This window comes from Hemitrygon akajei, chromosome 10, assembly GCF_048418815.1.
Source record: "Hemitrygon akajei chromosome 10, sHemAka1.3, whole genome shotgun sequence".
Classification (NCBI taxonomy): domain Eukaryota; kingdom Metazoa; phylum Chordata; class Chondrichthyes; order Myliobatiformes; family Dasyatidae; genus Hemitrygon; species Hemitrygon akajei.
The window spans coordinates 155,637,027-155,657,414 of NC_133133.1; the positions used below are offsets into that span (position 1 = coordinate 155,637,027).

The window sequence follows — 20,388 nt, forward strand, 5'->3', positions numbered from 1 at the left end:
GGTGCATTGGTCACTGGTACCAAACTGTATCGGTCTCTGCCGTTCCTTTGCGTTCAGCAGATGCGTGGAGAGAGGGAGCTTGCTACATGAGCAACACAGCTTGCTCTCCACATCGTAGGACCCTGGCTTGTGTATCCAGACAGCGAGAGTGCAAAATCCACGGTCAACCTTGACCGACAGAGGCCTCGCTCACCCTGAACCACGGTCCTGCCTGACTAAGGACCCTAATTTTGCACACAATCTGACCTCCAATCACATCTTCCCACCCCCCCCCCGCCCCCCGATCTTTGGAAACAACAGATATGGTGATCACTTTTATATGCCCTTCAATGGTGCAATGCAAAAAGTGCATTTGGCCCACTCAATAACCTTGATGCCTTGAATACCATGACATTCTGTCCAACGAACTAAATAATTGACAATGTACTACCCAAACAGCCATTAGCCTCTGCCAATAAAAATCTAATCAAAACTGAAATACTTGTGTGTGCCTCACATTTTTCAAAAGCACCAATAAGTCAATTGGACTCAAGTTTGAAAGGATAAGAGTGCATATGGCCAGGTCTTCAAGTGGAAAGAAGAGGGAACCACTGTTCTGAAGATGAAGTGTTTTCTGCCGGTTCTCTTTATGACCCCCCCACCCCCACCCCGCAGCCTGCATCACTTTTGGCTTGAAAACGAGTCGAGAGCCATGTTTACAGGTCTTTTGCCACTTCACTGCTAGGAATGTGAGAGCAGGCTGGAATGAATCATCTCCAATCACTACCTGTGGGGAAATGACTCATTTAATGACACAGTCAGGATAAGTAACATATTTTGGATTTCTATCCGTGTCTTACTCTCCACTGAAGCAGTAATGTTTACGTCACCATGCCATGCCCAAATAATTTTCAAATTCTCACTTCTTATTAAATGCACAATGAAGAGATTACTGATATATTCTTGTATTCAAATTTATGCACTCTCATTTCAACACAAAAATACAAATGATATGCATGATGTACTCAGTGACCAGTAAACCTTCACATTCAGCAAGGTATTTGGGCACCATGGTGCTTAAAAATAATCAAGGCATACATGCTTTGTGAGAAGCCAAATATTTAAGTTCATGTACCATATAAGAGCCAAAATTCTACTTTGATGGCTGCTTCTGTGTGAGCTCAGAAACTGGAGACAGTACTTGAATTATACTGCAGTTCAGTAGCTTCCACTTGAGGTGAGTGGGTGACTCAATGCAGGAGTAAAGCTATATTGGTTTCAGTTAAATGCTGGAGACAACATGCAATGCCAGGAAAGGGTATGCATCATAAAGCACTGTGAAAGCAGTTTATATAAGCTCAGCCCACAGCCAATGCCTGAGTTACACACTTCTTCTGCCTACTGAATTGCTTACAAGCAGATTTGCATGGACTGTTCATATCTTCACGGGCAAAGCAACGCCTTGAGAGGTGGTTAGTGAACCAGTTGAACACCCATAGGAAAACATAGGCAGTTCATAAATTTATCCTTTTTGGTAGATAATCGCACCGGTGCACTCACAAAATAAAAGCCTGCTAGTACGCCTCTCCCCTCCCCCACTCTTTGCACCATATCTTCTCATATGACAGTGTGCACCAGGTATATCAGAGACCAAATTTACTGCTGCTTTTTCCCCAAGCTAAGCTTTTGACACTCCATGTCTACCATGTAGCTATTTTGTGGAATTTGACATATATCAGCAGCGTATGTTATAATTAACCATATGTTCTAACGAAGGGTCTTCAACCTAAAATGTTAATGTTGTTTTCTCTCCGCTGGAACAGCCTGACCTGCTGATTTCCACTATTTTCTGTTTTCACTTCTGATTTCCTGCAGTTGCTTTTTTTGATTTATAATTAAACCTGTCAACAGCTAGCTTGCAACTGCCACATTGTCAGTTCAGGAAGCACCAGCACTGTTAAGGCTTGCATATTTCAAATATCAAGTGGCAATGTGATGCTGGTAGCTTGTTGCTCATCTCCAAATGATCGTCTAAAATTGGCAATAATGAATTAATAATCACAAACTCTATCTACTGTTGAGTAGATATCCAGCAAGGCAGCAATAGGGGAACACAGGGAACAGCCCTGACTGTTGTCAAGATGAGGCTGTCGTAGGAGAAATGCAGATCTGCCATGGTTACAGAACGCAGGACAGGTACGAGGCAGCTATTGGCCCATTTCTATTTAGAGTCAAAGAGCCATAGAAACAGGACTTTCAGCCCATCTAGTCCATTCCAAACCATTTCAACTGCCTAGTCCCACTGACCTGTACCTGGACCATAGTCCTCCATATCCCTCCCATCCATGTTCCTGCCCAAACTTCTCTCGAACCTAGGAAACAAAATCTCATCCACCACTCGCATTGCCAGGCTTGTTCCACACTCTGACCACCCTCCAACTGAAGTCGTTTCCCCTCATGTTCCTCTTAACCACCTCACCTTTCAACTTTAATCCATGAGGTCTAGTTATAGTCTCACCCAAGCTCAGCAGAAAAAGCCTGCTTGCATTTACCCTATCTATACCCTTAAAAATTTTGTCTACCTGTATCAAATCTCTCCTCAGTCTTCTGCATTCTAGGAAATAATGTCCTAACCTATTCAATCTTTCCTTATAACTCAGGTCCTTCAGTCCCAGCAACGTCCTTGTAATTTTTTTCTGTACTCTTTCAATCTCATTTACATCTTTCCCGTAGGTAGGTGACAAAAACTGCACACACAATAGTCTAAATTAAGCCTCACCACCATTGTATACAACTGCAAAACAACATCCCAACTCCTGTATTCAGTACTTTGATCAATGAAGCCGATGTGCCAAAAGCTTTCTTTATAACCCTATCTACCTGTGACACCGCTTACAATGAATTATGGGCTTGTATTCCCAGATCCCTCTGTTCTGTCGCACAACTTAGAGCCCTACCACTCACTGTGTAAGATTGGTCCTCCCAAATTGCAACACCTTACACTTGTCTGCATTAAATTCCATCTGCCAATTTACAGCCCATTTTTCGAGCTGGTCCAGATCCCAATGCAAGCATCGTTAGCAAAGCTTCATAGGTTTGTATACAGACAATCCACCTCTCCCGGAAGTTCCATGAGTCTCCCACATATTGATAGCGGCTCCCTGATGCCCGCAAATTATATACAATATCCCGGATTTGAGAGGGAGACCGAGAGGGAGAGGAAGAGCGAGAGTGAGACCTGATTGGTCTCTCTTCGTGCTAAGTAGACCTATCAGTTTTCTCTGTGGGCGGGCTTTATAGTCAACCTCAAAAATAATGAGAGTGTTGCTCGCTGCGCTGTTTGCAACAGGGACTTTTCTATTGCCCATGGTGGGTTAAAATGTAAAAGACATGTTGAGGTGAGTTTAACAGGTGTCATTCGTTCATTAGCATAGCTAATGTTATTTAAACTAGCTGGGTAGCTGCTAAGGACCTACTCTATTGATGACCAACATGATAAGGCCAAACTCCCTGTAGACTTGCTTAATGTTGTAACAGAATAAAAAAATGACTTCATGATAATATAATATAATAAATGCATTTTTTAATGTCACATTTTCTGCACATACCCAACTTGGTTTACAGATTAGACAAAATCACTAAACAAAGTATTACATACACCCTTGGAGGTTGACTGGGAGGGGTGGGGGGATATGGGGTTGCAGGGGGCAGGGGTGCTACCTCCCTCAAATGAGTTTTTGCAGGGTGGGATGTCTGTGTATGTTCTGATGTCTCAAATGATATCAGTGATCTGAAGCAGCAGAGGTGAAGAATGGGAGACGAGAGGCGAGTTTGAAAGATTGCCAGAGTGGAATGACCTGCAGATTACTGGGGAAGTTGAATGTGTTTAGATCTGGAGAAGGCAGTTCTGTTCGAGGAGCTACAGGTTAAACAATCCTGTTTCCAAATAGTCCTGGAATAACATTTATCTCTGGATTTTACCATTTCTTCATCATTTCAGCTCCCACATTTCCTCAAATCCTGAGAAACCCAGTCACCAATAGAATCCAAGGCATTGACATTTAAAATAAGAGTAAAAATTGAATAGGCCAGAAGCCTGCCCTGCCATTCAATGACAATGGCTGATCTCAGAGCTCGTTGAAATTCAAACCTTCCTGTACTGATCTCATATCTTGCAATCCCATTATCTACAAATCCAGTTATCTTTGCATTGAACATACTCTGCAACAGAGTCTCCACAGCCTTGTGAGGAGAGAATTCACAATGCTCTGTTCGATAAGAACATTCTTCTTATTGCAAGGGAACTTCTAAAGTTCACTGTTCCTGCAAGATTTTGGTGCCCCGTTCATTGATGGCGTTTAAAGAGGAAATTAGAGAACTGAGGGCATTGTGGTACCAGCACAGAAGAGGACATCAGGCCTGGGATCACATTAAATGGTGAGACAATCTTGAGGAGGCACGTGTCCCTCTTCTACTCCTATTGCCTTATGTTTGCATTCTGTACTGAATGGCCAACCGCTTACCTTGAGGCCTTCCTCCTGCTTTTAGACATTCCAGAAAAAAGGGGAAGTATCATCCCTCCATCTACAAGTCCCGTGTAACTCATTAAGTCTCTTGAATCATTTATAGATAAAATAAATTACCTGGCTCTTAGGGCAGATTTCTCATCCAACTTCAAACTTTCTCCTATTAAATTCAGGTTGTCAAGTTTGGAATAGACACCAGTCCTCCTGCAGCAGAGTTTCACACACCCTGAGCAAGCTAAATATGCTCTTGCAAATTCTGTTAGTTCTCCCAGAATTATTACTTCCAATAGAGTTTAATATGGCCTTGAAAAGTCTCCTCACAGGAGCAGTAACAATGAATAAATCACCTTAAACAAGATTATTTAGTGCAGTATCTGCTCAGCAGCTAACTGAACTAGATTGAATAGAGCAGAAATCAAAATTGGGTCAATGGTCAAATGCACATTAGCCAATAAGCAGCAGGCAACAGAGTGTAATTCAATTAAAATCACCTTACCTTGAAGTCAAAGCTTTCATTTAGAAAGTTCTTTCTAAGTGCATCTGAGAGATACAGGATTGTAGTTATGATCACACTGTAAGAGGAGAAAAGCAGGTATCAGCATCTGAAACCATGCTCAATTTGCAACTGCGTACATTGAAAAAAAAAATCAGCTGCAGCCATGTCACGTTTCAAATTTTAATCAGTGCTTATATTTGTTGAAATATCTAGGTATAACTACAGAGTAGTTTTGACTTAAAAGTCATTAATTTCCCAAATTTGTTGGGTGACTATTTAGCAACCCCTTAAGCAACAGCTGTACATTCTCTTTCTAGTTCCAATTTGACTACTTCATATATTTAGGAATGTTATATACTTATTGACAGACAGTATGGAACAGGCCCTGCCAGCCCTTCGAGCCATGTCGACAGCTACAATGACCAAGGTGAGAGGAAACAGGATCACCCAAGCGGTCACAGTGAGACGTACAAACTCCTTACAGGCAGCAGTAGGAATTGAACCCAGGTCACATGCACTGTAAAGCGTTGTGCTAACAAAGCTAAGCTATGGTGCCACCTCATTTCCCCATGACTCAATCCAAAGTCTCCTATGGCATTGTCTGTTTTCCTGCTCCAATAGTTAAAGAGGGAAGATTAAGCAGAAATCCTGACAGAGAGCGTTGGAAATGCTTCGCAGGTCAGTCAGGTAGTTTCCGTGAGAGATCGATATGATGAACCCTGAAAGGTAAACTCATTTTCTCTCCAAGGATAGTGTTGAATCTGTGCACAATTTTTAGCATTCTCTATTTTTATTTCACGACTGAAGTTCTTCACAGGGGATACAAACTGAGTAAATCTTCTCCAGTAAACTTTCTAGATCTGGAACATGCATCTGTAAAATTCTGCCTAAAGATTACACAGTTGCTTTGCTGACCCAAATTCAAGCTTAAGAAACTTTTTGGCGAGTAGCTAGTTTGCTCTACATAACGGCAACTTAGGTTGACACAACCAGAGTTTCATTTCCAGTTATAAAATTTGTCAAAACTTATCTTGAAGGTATCATTCTAAATAAGTGAATAGCAAATTTGGTCACCAAAACAGTCAAAATAGCTTCAAGTCTTGGTAATAATTTTAATAAATGTCTGAACTTTGTAAAAGAATGCTTAGATCTTGGACGGAGGTTTAATTTACTTCTGGTTGCTGGTAAGATCTTTAGGATCTTGAAGAAACTTTGCTGGAAGAGATTTACTGAAATGGTATCCGATATGTAGTTCAGTTCTGCAAAGACCCTGGACAGCCTTTGGTTGTTCTCTTTGGATAAGAAAACCAGATTTAAAAGGGTATTGGAACCAAATTCAACACTGAAGGAAACTCGATAAATGAAGGGAAAAACTTAACAGTTAGAAGGAAAGAATGCAGAAAAGTGTATGCCCAAAGGAGCAGCACATAATTCCAGACTGATGACTATGCTTTGCTGGAGATCATGAAAGAAACTGCTGCACAGACCAGAGGTATCATTCACAACTCCATGACTTTAGGGTCGATTGGATTAAAAGGAACTCGATATTACAGTACAAGACTACAGGGCTCAATTAGGATATAAAATTACATATGGCATACAACAGCTTCGTTGTTCAGCACTGTTGCAGCCTGTCTTTATAAATGCTTCAATTACTTTCACCTTGTGTGATTAACCAGCTTCCCTTTTATGCAGATATTCATCACATCAGCTACTCCCTTTGGCAGGGTTCCAAATTCTTACTGCCCCCCCTGGGGGGAGGTAATGAGACTACCCCTCAATTTCCTATTTCATTTATGAGCAACTATCATACACCTATGACCACTAATTCAGTCTCTCATTACCAGAAATGCTCCCCAAATATACTTGGGAGGAATTTCTGCCTTTCTAGTAAACATCAGCCAAGTTGTCTGATGCTTACTTACTGTGAAGGGGTTGGGACAGTTAGGAATGATGTGGAGTTGCATGGCATCACAAATATCTTGGGCTGAAACACGTTTCCAAATAGTCAGAAATCAGTGCCTGAGGAGCATCACGGGTAGCAGTGCAAGAGCAGGAGGAAGAGCCACTGGCTGGATTAACTACAAAGGAGTTGGATGAACACAGTGCCAAGTAGCAGGTCCATCATAGATGCCTCTGGAAGAGGAATGTGCGTTCATACATGACAAAGACTGCATGTAAATTGATAGCTCAAGGTAGATGGTTTACTGCTGTCAATACGCTGGAGGAACTCAGCAGTTCGGGCAGCATCCGTGGAAACGAACAGTCAATGTTTCGGGCCGGGACCCTTCATCAGGACTGAAGGGGGGGGCAGGGGCCCTATAAAGAAGGTGGGGGAAGGTGGGAAGGAGAAGGCTTGAAGGTGCCAGGTGAAAAATCAGTAAGGGGAAAGATCAAGGGGTGGGGGAGGGGAAGCAGGGAGGGGATAGGCAGGAAAGGTGAAGAAGGAATCTAAGGGGAAAGTACTATGTGTAGTAGAAGGTGGCAGAATCATGAGAGAGGTGATAGGCAGCTGGAGAGGAGGCAGAGTGAAACTGGGATGGGGGAAGGGAGAGGGAGGGAATTACCGGAAGTTTGAGGATTCAATGTTCATGCTAAGAGGCTGGAGACTACCCAGACAGTATAAGAGGTGTTGCTCCTCCAACCTGAGTTTGGCCTCATCATGGCAGTAGAAGAGGCCATGTATGGACATATATGAATGGGAATGTGAAGCAGAGTTGAAGTGGGTGGCAACCAGGAGATCCTGTCTGTTGTTGTGGACAGAGCGGAGATGCTCGACGAAGCGGTCCCCCAATCTGCGTCGGGTCTCGCCGGTGTAGAGGAGGCCGCACCGGGAGCACCGGATGCAATAGATTACCCCAACAGACTCACAAGTGAAGTGTTGCCTCACCTGGAAGGACTGTTTGGGTCCCTGAATGGTGGTAAGAGAGGAGGTGTAGAGACAGGCTTAGCACTTACGCTTGCAGGGATAAGTACCAGGTGGGAGATCCGTGGGGAGGGACGTGTGGACCAGGCAGTCACGGAGGGAACGATCCCTGCGAAAAGCAGAGAGGGGTAGAGAGGGAAAGATGTGCTTAGTGATGGGGTCCTGTTGAAGGTGGCGGAAGTTGAGGAGGATAGTATGCTGGATCCGGAGGCTGGTGGGGTGGTAGGTGAGGACAAGGGGAACTCGGTCCCTGTTGTGGTGACGGGAGGATGGGGTGAGGGCCGAAGTGCGGGAAATGGAGGAGATGCGGGTGAGGGCATCATTGATGACGACAGAAGGGAAACCACGATTCTTAAAGAAAGAGGACATTTGAGATGTCCTGGAACGGAAAGCCTCATCCTGAGAGCAGATGTGGCAGAAACGGAGGAACTGGGAATAGGGAATAGCATTTTTGCATTTGGCAGGGTGGGAAGAGGTATCGTCAAGGTAGTTATGAGAGTCAGTGGCTTTATAGAAGATGTCAGTGAACAGTCTGTCTCCAGAGATGGAAACCGAGAGATCGAGAAAGGGGAGAGAAGTGTCCGAGATGGACCAAGTGAATTTGAAGGCTGGGTGGAAGTTAGAGGCAAAGTCGATGGAATTGACGAACTCCTCCAGCTCCTCGCTCATGATTCTGCCGCCTTCTACCCTGCCTATCCCCTCCCCCACCCCTTGATCTTTCCCCTTACTGGTTTTTCACCTGACACCTACCAGCCTTCTCCTTCCCACCCTCCCCCCACCTTCTTTATAGGGCCCCTGCCCCCTCCCTCTTCAGTCCTGACGAAGGGTCCCGGCGCAAAACGCTGACTGTTCGTTTCCACGGATGCTGCCCGACCTGCTGAGTTCCTCCAGTGTGTTGTATGTGTTGCTTTGACCACAGCATCTGCAGTGTACTTTGTGTTTACCACTGTTAATGATGCTTGAGATATGAACAGCGACTTTGAAAAGAGCCATTTCACTACTGGGAATGAACTTTAACTGTGCAGTAAATAGTCGGAGCAGATTATCCCCCCCTTATGAAATTCCAATTCAAGTTTAATTATCATTCAACCATACATGAATATAGTCAAGCAAAATAGAATCCTTCTGGGGCCAAGATGCAAAACATTACCAACAGCACACAGCGCATAACACATATAGGATACATGGGTACGACAACAGAAAAACAAACAGCCACAGGGAAGTATATTGCCCAAGCCCGAGTGGCATGGCCTGTAGATTAACGGTATATGCGATGCTGTCCTGGTACAGACTATTCTTCTCTTAAGCGAACACTGGAGGGCAGCACCGAGCGAACACTGGAAACTAGCACCAAGCAAACACTGGAGGGCACCAACAGGAGGGCCCGAACCAGTGCAGATTCCAGTGCACCTGCAAGGACCTCTGCTCTCCCCAACACTGCCTCCCCTGGATGGCTGCAACAGGCGATCCCACGTGATGATGGCCTAGTCAGCACCACAACCAGGGCAACGCAACTCCCCCGCCATCAATCTCAACAATGAAACAGTGAACTGGACTTGCAGTATTGTATATTACTAATGTTTAAGTCAATCACTCGCACAGCCAACAGCCTCGGCACAACTACAGTATGCAACAAGTCCAGAGACAACACGTTTAAATTTTCAAACACACTTAATTTTTTGGTTTATTGGTCAGATGAACAAGATAGCTAAAATGTGATGTCTTCATGACTGTGAAGCCCCAAAGCACTATTCCCAGGAATAACAGATATTGGATTGTATTTTAACAAGATTCCTCTGAAATACCTCACATAATGAATTTATCATGTATTATAGCATTAAGTTTTCATTAGTGGGAACTTACTCTTGATTCTGATTTGTGAGATTTGTTCCAGAATATAGTGAGGAGGATAAATCAAATACTGCAATATGTACTAGGGAAGAAGTTATAAAATAGCTCTAATTTAGAAGTATTGTCCACCTTTCTCCTTAATGCCAAGATCTCTTGTCCATTTTCCCTGGCAAATTCCAGGAAAATGAAACTCCATTATGATAAGAGGAACCACATTTTTTGAATATCAAATTCCAAAAGGTAATAATTACTTTGGATATTTCAGGATTGGTCTCATTCATTTAACTCTGAAGAGTAAAATGTTTAAAGTAACGTCAGCGCTCAAGAGCTTATATACAACGGTCATACAAGCACTGCCACAAGCATCTTAAATTATGGATCTTACTTGTTTGTAACCAAGCGCATTATCGTCCAATCTTTTGGAAACATCTCTGGCCTTGTTAGAATCTTAAACACTGTAAAAATCTGCAGCAGAAAATCCTTTTAAAAAAAAAGATATATATATTAATTTCAACGAATTATATCCTACTAACTCTGAAGTGACCTAACTTTTATCAGAGATCCTTGGTAATATACTTAGCAAATATTGCTTGATGTCAAGGGCCTAACAGAATTCAGTACTTTTTTCTTGTTTGACCAAGGATGTGATGAGGACTAGAATTGAGCAACCCTGGCAAAACTTAGGCTGAGCAAGACTGAAGTGAGCAGATTCATCAGCAAGACCGAGGAATCGACTGTGGAGATCAGGAAAGGGAAGTCAAGCTCCTGGGTGTTAACATCTCTGAAGATCTACTCTGGACCCAACATATTGATGCAGTTACAAAGAAGCCATGACAAGGGCTTCATTCAGAGTTTGAGGAGAATTGGCATGTCACCAAAGACTCAAGCATATTTCTATAGATATACCATGGAGAGCATTCAAACTGGTTGCACCATAGTCTGGTATGGAGGGGCCCACCGCACAGGATTGAAAAAAGCTGCAGAAGTTGCAAAATTAGTATCATGGAATCAGAATCAGGTTTAATATCACTGGCATTTGTCGCCAAATTTGTTGTTTTGTGGCAACAGTACATTGTAATACAAAATAATAAAATCTATAAATTAAAACAAGTATATATTTTTTAAAAAAGAAAGAAAAAAATACTGAGGTAGTGTTCATGGGTTCATTGTCCATCAGAAATAACATGGCAGAGGGGAAGAAACTGCTCCTGAATCATTATTGTATGTCTTCACTCTCCTCTACCTCCTTGATCATCGCAATGGGAAGAGGACATTTCCTGGGTGATGGATGCCGCCTTTCTGAGGAATCGCCTTTTGAAGGTGTCCTGGATGCTGGGAGGCTGGTACCCATGAAGAAGCTGGCTGAGTTTGTAACTTTCTGTGCTTTCTTCCCCCTGCCCTGTGCAGTGCCCTCTCCATATCAGATGGTGATGCAACCAACTCAGTAAGAAGGTTCTCCGCAATACATCTGTAGAAATTTGTGAGAGTCTTTGGTGCCAGACCAAATCTCCACAAGCTCCTAATGAAATATAGCCGCTGTCATGCCTCCTTTGTAAATGCATCTTTCTGTTGGGCCCAGGATAGATCCTCATCGATGTTGACACTCATGAACTTGAAACTGCTCACCTTTTCCACTGCTGATCCCTCAAATGAGGACTGGCATGTGTTCCCTCAACTTAGTTCCTGAAGTCCACAGTCAATTCCTTGGGGCAAATCTGCTCATTTCACTCATGCTCAGTTGTTTGATGTGTGCCGAGATACACAATCATGTGAGTAGGCTACAGAGCAGTGGGTGAAGCACACATCATTGAGGTGCGCCATTGTCAGCAAGCAGGAGATGTTATTTCTGATCCACACAGACTATGGTCTCCCAGTGAGGAAGTCAAAGATCCGGTTGCAGAGGGAGGCACAGAGGCCCAGGATTTGGAGCTTGATTAGAACTGAGGGTATAATTGTGCTGAACGCAGAGCTGTATTCAATAAACAGCTACCTGATGTAGGTATTACTATTCCCCATGTGACCCAAGGCCAAGTAGAGAGCCAGTGAGATTGCACTCACTGTAAACCCATTGTGGCAATAAACAAACTGGGTCCAGGTCCTCACTTAGGCAGGAGTTGAGTCTAGCCATGATCACCCTCTCATCACAGTGGATACAAGTGCCACTGGGCAACAGATACTGAGGCAGCTCACCCTGCTCTTCTTGGACATCAAGAATATCTTTCAAAAGGCAAAGCCTCAAAAGGGCAACATCCATCATTAAGGACCCCCACCACCCAGGGCAGGTCCTCTTCTCATTGCTACTATCAAGGAGGTGGTAAAGGAGCCTGAAGAGACGGATACAATGGTTTAGGAACAACTTCGTCCCCTCTGCCATCAGATTTCTGAATGGACAATTAACTCACTATTTTTATTTTCTTCCTTTGCTCTCTTTTTGCAATTTGCAAAAATTTTATTTTTTAAAAAAAAATCTATTTCTTATTGTAATCTATAGTTTTTTATTATTATGTATCGTAATACACTGCTGCTGCAAAACAATGAACTTGACGACATATGCCAGTGATATGAAATCTGATTCTATTAGCAAAGCTCGAGTGGTAGCAGTGTTTTTGGCACCACAACTGAAGGCTACCGTTGACCATATGCCACAGAACCATCCTTTGATCTTTCTTTCTCGGCTCCAGCATCGTGAGTTGGGTGGTGACCAGGACCTTTTCTCATCCCATTGGTTTTTATAAAATTATTTAATTACGCAGCTCTGCTCAGGACTGAATGTGGCAAGGCATGCAAAGCTTTCATGGCATAGTATTTGTGGGATCATTTAGCTCTGTCTACAATACAGTTTACACTGTATTCTATGTAAGTTATCGTCCATTGAAGTTTCAATGAGTGAGCTCATTTTTAGATACACCTGATTTCGGTCGCACTTAGAGTGAGTTTGTGTACTCTCACTCAACACCAGCTTCACAATGTCACTGGGGAGTGAGAAATACTAGAAATTTGAACACCAGTTTCACGATATTGCTGGGCAGTGAGAAACACTAGAAATTGTGGATGCCGATTATCATGGAACACATTTCTGCTGCTGTCCACAGTGATTCACAGCTGCTAGATCCATTCTTGCAAGTAGTCAGTTTAATCAGTGGTCATGCCAAACAATTGAGGATGTCCAAGGTGAAGTTAAGGACTAATCACCCACCAGCACCACGTTACACTTAATCTACCCATCATAGCCAAATGTCAGAGAGATACTAAAGTGGACAAGGAAATGTTTTTTTCTCTGTGATCATATCGCCACCTGCCAAGGGGCCCATGCTGGTAGCTGTAATTCGGGATTTTAGACAGCTGTCATTCAGTAGGAGCAACACACAAAATGCTGGAGGAAATCAGAACTCGGGAACCATGGAGGGAAATGGACAGTTAATGTTTTGGGTTGATCTGCTGCATCTGGACTGAGGGTCGCTACCCAAAACATCGACTGTCCATCCCTCCACCCCCCCCCCCCCAGAGATGTTGTCTGTCCTGCTGAGTTCCTCCCAGTGTTTAGTTTGTTGTTCCAGATTCCAAGATCTGAACTATCTCATGTCTTTGATCAGTAGAAGCACTGCCGATTTGCTCATGACCTACGTTGATATCTCCAGCTCATAACCCAGTGCAACACAGAGCAATATTAATTCATGAACTGAAGGGAAACAGATGGCAATTAGCAGGCATTTCTTTCCTAAAGTTTATCCTGATAGCTCTCATTTTCACAAGAACACTCTGTTCATTCCTTTCTAACTAAATGTCACAGGCCTGAAATTTCTGTGTCCATTATGCCGACGAGATTGGACTTACCCAGAGATGGCCATGGAATTAACCAGGCCATAGGCTGAAAGCTTTTCATGCCTGAACTATGTCAGCCTGTTTCCACATATTTGTGTGATTGTGCATGTAATCAGATATCAGTGAGGAGCACTTTGCAGTGACTGGGCTCAGTGGGATTTTATTGTGCCTTTTATTTAAATAACTGCATTCAAATTCCTCTTCACTCCCTTGGTATCCTCTGTGTGGTTTCAATCTCTCTGCTCCCCAATGTCACTTTACCTTCCATACAATGAAATATTGTTTTTCTATATTTGAAGAATATCTCAAATTGATGAGGAACATTGAAAAGGAATATACTTGAATTCTAAGTAACTTGTGAATGCAATTATTATAGACCAGTAAGGCAAAAAAAGAGTAATTCAGGTATTTATTCACTGCTCTGCTAATTGACAGATCAATGCATTTGTTCACACAAGTGCAGCTGACTCACCCTGAGATCATCTTTGCTGGTGAAGTGCTCCAGAAATTGTTGATAATGTTTATCTGTCATCTGCCTGAGCAGAGCAAGCAGGCAAGCCACAAACTCCCCCTGTCAGAAACAAACAGAAGCAGAACAAGTTACCAGTCCTGCAGGCATCTAGGCAATAACAGTGTCAGCACTGAAATGTGTACAGTCTCCTCAAAAACGTGCCATCTTATAACTGCGAGACTCGATAGGCTGGGTTCATTATCTTTGTAACGGAGGAGGATGAGGTGTTTCTTAACAGAAGTATATAAAATTACAAGGGGGATAAAATCATATGATATAGAAACAGATTTAGGCCATTCTGCCTATCGTGTCTACTCTGTCATTCCATCATGGCTGATTTTTTTACCCCCCAGGCCTTTTCTCCTGCCTTCTCCCCATAACCTTTAACACACTAACTAATCAAGAAGGTATCAATCTTAGAGTGATTCCAAGATCTACAAGAGAGCTTTCATGTTGAGTGCCTGTAGGTAATTAATGACACTGAAATAAAAATACCAATTATGGTGTAACTTGCGAACCACTAGCTGACCTCGTTACTTGGAGGAGACCGAGTCTCTTCCAGTTTGTCAAAAAATAATGAAAGACTGTGAGAATAAGACCATCTGAACATTATCATAAGAACCCCCTCACTCCTTGCCTTACAGAATAAGGGTGCAGGGTCTGCCATGTGCTATAATGTAACCTGCAAAGTGCTAATTTAGAAAACTATGAAATACACACATGTATTTATGACTTAAAATGTTTTAGTTCAAATTTGATTATTTTCATATTGTTTTGCTTTATCATGCTCATAAAAAGATGAACAAAATTGATTTTCATTTGAATAGAACATGCAGTTATTTGAACATCACAGTATAAGAATGAAGGTGTCCACTTTTCACCCAGTGGCCAAATTATGAGCTTAGCACTTATGAAATGTAACTGATTTTGTTCTTCACAGATATCGCCTGACCGAGTGGGCATTTCCAGCATGGTTTTTATCTTATATTTCACTCAATGATCATTTTTGTAAAACTGGATAATATTTCTAATAGGATTTCCTAGTTTTTATTTAATTATACTGAAATTTGAGTCTATTTCTCCTGTGATAAATACCATCATCTCCGGTGTTTAACAGCTCTAAATGCAAAAGCAACCAAACAACTTAGGAAAAATAAGATGTGAAGAAGACTTAATTCAGCACGAGGCATGTGTATTTGCATCCTCACGCGATTGGAAGGGTAAATGTTTGGGAAAAGTAGAATCTTATAAACTGCAACATAAAGTAGTTATTCTTTTTGTCATTGCTTGAAGGAAGTCTGTTTGTTAAGAGATGCTTGAGAGCTTTTTTATTTAATAATGTCCGCAGATAAACCTATAGATTTAGCCAGAGAGTGGTGAGTAAGTGGAATTTGTTGCCACAGACAGCTGTGGAGGCCAAGTCGACATCTATTTATGGCAGAGTTTGACAGATTCTTGATTGGTCAGGGCATGAAGGGAAACAGGGAGAAGGCAGGATATTGGGGCTGAGAGGGAAGATTGATCAGCCATGAAGAAATGGCAGAGCAGACTCAATGTGCCAAATGGCCGAATTCTGCTTCTACATTTTATGGTCTATGGTCTTCATCCATCTGATATAATATTGTCCTTTGAATGTGATTATCTCAAACAGAGCCATCCCTCCCTATTGCACTGAAATGCCAGTCCAGATTATTTACTCATGTTTTGCTTTCAAGTTTTAGCTGATAACTTTGAATTCATCAAACTAACCCAAAATGGTTGAACTATTTTTTTCTTCTTTAGTAGGCCACACTCTGCCAAAGGTTGATCAATGCAAAACTTTGGAAGGAGATAAATATTCACAAATAACCTGATGGGTACAGTGAAAATGTACAGATGTAGCATGCAGTACATCCATTTACTTATAACCTAACCAAACTGTGCCTGAGTTAAGAAATTCTTGATAAATATGTGATATCGTGATAGCCTCCTGTCATAAATGCAACTTGAATTGGTAATATCAGATTACCCAGGTCAATTCCTGATACCAGTGTAGTGTGAGGGGGAGGAGGAGACAAAGAAACATGTTGAGATGTGAAGTGGTCACATTCACATTTAGATACCTGGTCAGTTGCTACATGGAGATATAGCTGAAACAGATTTCAGGCTGAAAACTGGTGACTTGTCTAGTATTGATAAATTGAACATAACTGATAGAACTTTACAATGTTTGTGAACTATCCCACTGACCCAGAGTACAGAACAAGTAGATAAAGATGCCAGAATCTGTGGAGACAGCTATCCTAATAATCACAAGGGTAGGAGGTTAAATAATTTTGAAAGTAAGGATAAGGAAAATAAAGAATTTATAGCCACACATTTGGCAATAAAATCAAAGCAATGCCTGTGAGGTATGCAAGCAAGTGCATAAAAAGGTAGCAACAGCTCTGGAAAATAATGATCATGTTAGACGGAGTCAGGAACATGGAGAAAAACTTGGTACATCAACCCCTGGCTAAGTTCATTGAGAGTAGTTAATGCTTAATTATAAGAAATGATATCTAGAAGTTATGAGAGAACTAAAAGAATTAAAAGGGAATGAATCTCAGGGTTGTATATGGCGACATATATGTACTTTGATAATAAATTTACTTTGACCCTTTAAAAGAGGTGCAACACTGAAGAATTAAGTAATTGAGCTATGTGGCAAACCTTTGAACTAGTTGTGATTAGTGAAATACAGTGATTTAGCAAGACAATTATTGGTGTGGTTTATCTAGTGCTGAACTTCAATTGGAAAACGAGTACTCTTTTTAAATTCCAGAGTTTTTCCAACTTCAGTACTTCTTAATATGCAATAAAAACAAAACTGCTGGAAATTCTGAGGCAAGTCAGTAGCAGATTTAAAAGTAAGTTTCAGATTGGGAACGTATCTTCTATTGAGAACGCATTGATGTTACCACTGTTTCCATCAGCGCTACTTGACCTGTTAAGTGTTTATTGTGCCTCTTTTTTACCATAGGTTTCATTCCCAGGATGTTTGCATACATAATGAATGCATACCTATTGTTTAATTAAATAATTAAGGAATAAAGGAACACTGAAGATTTAGAGAAAATGTTTACGGTTGTGACTGCATAACACTTATTCTGGTGGGGAAACTCAGAACAAGAAAACATTATGTTAAAATTCAAACTAGACTATATTGAAATTTAAGTAGTAAGGAATGTTGCACAGAAACTGAAAATGAAATCTAAAATGTGATTAACCCACTCCTCAAAAAAAAAGGAAAAACACGAATTTAATAGATTTTTGTTGGACAAGTGAATCCAGGGCTATCAGGAAGAGCACAACAGCTACAATCTGAGGACACGTCTGACAAAGCTCGAGGAGCTGAGTGGTCCACTCCTGTTTATGTGTTCGCACACAAATCTAAAAGAAAACTTCTTCTCAGGCTAAATGGTTGCTGAAGTTTCAAAGGCTTCTTGCATTGCAGATCTCTCCTCTGTCACTGTAGCTGGTGTTCCTGATTTGATGTGAACCTGGCTGGGGAGTGGAGAGACAGGTATAGGAAAAGCAGGAGGGATACATATCACAAGGAAGAGAGAAATGGGAGAAGTGTAGATAGACAGATAAAGACAGACAAAATATAAATGATTTGTAGCTAGCTTTTATCTCAGACATGATGGTAGAAAGTTTTGAAAATATAAATTTCATAGATCTGAAACAAAAATGGTTAAGTTTTATCCACTTGTGTATGTGTTTTTTGCAAAAATAATAGTACCAGAAATATTTTACAGCAGTACAACACAGGTCTGAATTGTAAAAGTATATAACTAGGTGGCCAAAGTGCAAAGTTGTAAAGTGAAATAAATTTATTTTGTGATAAGTGTACAATGTCAATTGTAGTGTATAGTTTTAAGCTACTTTCATGAAAGGCTTAAACACCTACTAAAGCATGAAAAACACTATAGGAACTAGCTGTTGCTACATTACTTTTGATGAATATACTTACAGTCACATCCTGAAACTGCAAACGAATTGTGGGTCCGGAGGGCTGTGGCCTGTTGCTGATTTCTAATATTGTTCTCAGCAACATACCCAACAAGCTGTCCACAAGCATATCCACCTCCTCGGAAACAGTCTTCTCCTAAATGATAACATCGATTACAGCTGGTGTCAAGTCAGTTCACTTTGTACTTACAAGCCAGCTCAATCAAAGAAGTGAGCAACAAGAAAACTGAGAGGAAGTCAGCGAGTCGAGCAGCAGCTCTGAAAGCAAAGCCACAGCCAACAATTCGGGTTATGACCATTCTTGATACAGGATCTCAGCTCAAAATGCTGACCATTTCTTTGCCTTCACAGATGCTGCCCAACCTGCCGAGTCTCTCCGGCAGTTTATTTTCTGCTCCAAGCTAATATGCCACAACAAACTGCGTCTTTTTAAAGTAAATAGGATTTTGATGAATTTTCATTTGCAATTTTGCTTCAGTACAACCCGATCCCCCCGCTACTGTGTCTGAAAACGGCAATGAAAATGAACACTCATTGAATAATAAGCTTAAAGAGCTAATTTACATTGTGTAGTAAAGACGCCATTTACAATAGTCTGTTGCATGAGACGCATTTTATCTTTTGGGTCCCTTCTTAATGAGCGATTGATTTATTTTCACTCATTTAGGTCAGATACAAGTCAGTTTAAATAAGAAAATAATATGGTGAAAGGTCTGATTATGATGCCTACATTTTATTTTACTGCTCAAGGATTAATGATGTGTCGGAAGTTATATGAGTAGATCACATGGAAAGAAGCATCTTTGTGAGGAATGAATGGATCTTTCTGCCATGCAACACCGTTCTCCTGGTCTAACATTCAATGCAGATATAATAAAACTCCCACACTATCACCATGACATTGTTCAACTTACGTGCTGACATTTCACAATCACACAACAAACATGAATCAATCCACAAGGCCACACAAAAACAATGACAGTAGCTCAGGTTCTATCTTCAATAGAACTTCTTTTAATTATAAAAGTTAAATTAAACAGTTAACTTACAATTAAAGTAAGCTAGTACAATTCCTACACACAATCAATGTAAGAAACATTTATTCTCACCCTCTGCATGCCACCCTGGCTGAACAGAGGCGCACTTACTGCTCCAAAGAGTGTTAATATGAGGTAATTCTTCCTCTCAGCCATTTGGCTCTATAAATGAGTCAACCTATAGCCGGGATAATGATGATCCCCTCCTGCTAGACTATTTGAGGTAATTTATTTCTTTTATTCTTTCTTACTTCTCTTCTAATATTTGTCTATCTGTGCACTTGTAATGCTACTGTGTCACTGTAAGTTCCTTGGGGACCAATAAAGTATCTTCTACCTACCTATTCTATGCTCCACCTAAAGTCCCATTCACACAAGGGAAGAGGGTCAAACTTTGAGAAATCTTCCTAAAAGAATCTATTTTACTAAGTAACCAACAGGGTCAATTGCTCACAGAAATAACAAATTTACTGGGGCACTTATGTTTAATTTGATTGGCGTAACAAGCTAATATCAGGTTTTCTCTCCATTTCTTTTACTTAAATGCTGTAACTCCCAACATTTAAAGAATGACATACAATCAGGCAAACACAGCCACAGCTTTAAATGTTGACCCTTCCGAAGTTCATCGAAGAAAGAGGCAGTCAATAATTTAGTGCTGCTATTACAAGAGAAAGCCCAGCTTGGGCAAAGGACCTTCCTTTGGGAACTCTGCTGAAGGTGACTTGGTGACTCTAGAGACCCCGTCCTTGGAGATCAAGGCCTTGACCCCGACCAAGAAATGGAGATAAATTTGTAAGGGTTGGGGTGGGGGCAGGGGGAACAGTTTGAATTGAAATGTTATCCCTTCTGAATATCAAGCTACCATGCCAAAATCATTCATGTACAGCCAATATTCCAACTTGCATGAGCCTAACTGCATCTATTACCTGAAGGTTCTATGGGTCTGTTAAATGCATCCTAAATACTCCCAGGGCAGTGAGCATTGAACTTGAAATAACAATGGTCTGGAAGATGTGTAGTAGTTTCATTTCTAAAAAGATCTTTACATAAATATATTTATTGGATCTGACTTGTCCAGATTCAAGCCATTGAAATAGTTAGAGGAGGAGCAGATCAGAGCTGCTAAGATTTTGGGGTTCACAATTCTAATTCTTTGAACCTTGCTTGCAAGCTCTGCACAGAGGTGATTATTTTTTCCCTGTTAAATTCAACTGCGTATGCAAGATAATTATGTAGTATAGTAA

The 20,388-nt window shown here is 41.3% G+C and overlaps 1 protein-coding gene across 9 annotated transcripts in view; it reads right to left on the bottom strand.

Annotated features, from left to right (window-relative positions):
- The window catches only part of LOC140734855 (dedicator of cytokinesis protein 4-like), a 356,660-nt gene that overhangs the window by 106,339 nt on the left and 229,933 nt on the right, over positions 1–20,388 (bottom strand). For all 9 annotated transcript variants that reach the window (XM_073059457.1, XM_073059454.1, XM_073059460.1 and 6 more), the window contains exons 25-28: positions 18,106–18,240; positions 14,073–14,171; positions 10,164–10,258; positions 5,002–5,077 (exon numbers count right to left, since the gene is read on the bottom strand). In XM_073059457.1, the coding sequence (XP_072915558.1) occupies positions 5,002–5,077; positions 10,164–10,258; positions 14,073–14,171; positions 18,106–18,240 (405 nt within the window). The remainder of the gene's footprint in view (positions 1–5,001; positions 5,078–10,163; positions 10,259–14,072; positions 14,172–18,105; positions 18,241–20,388) is intronic.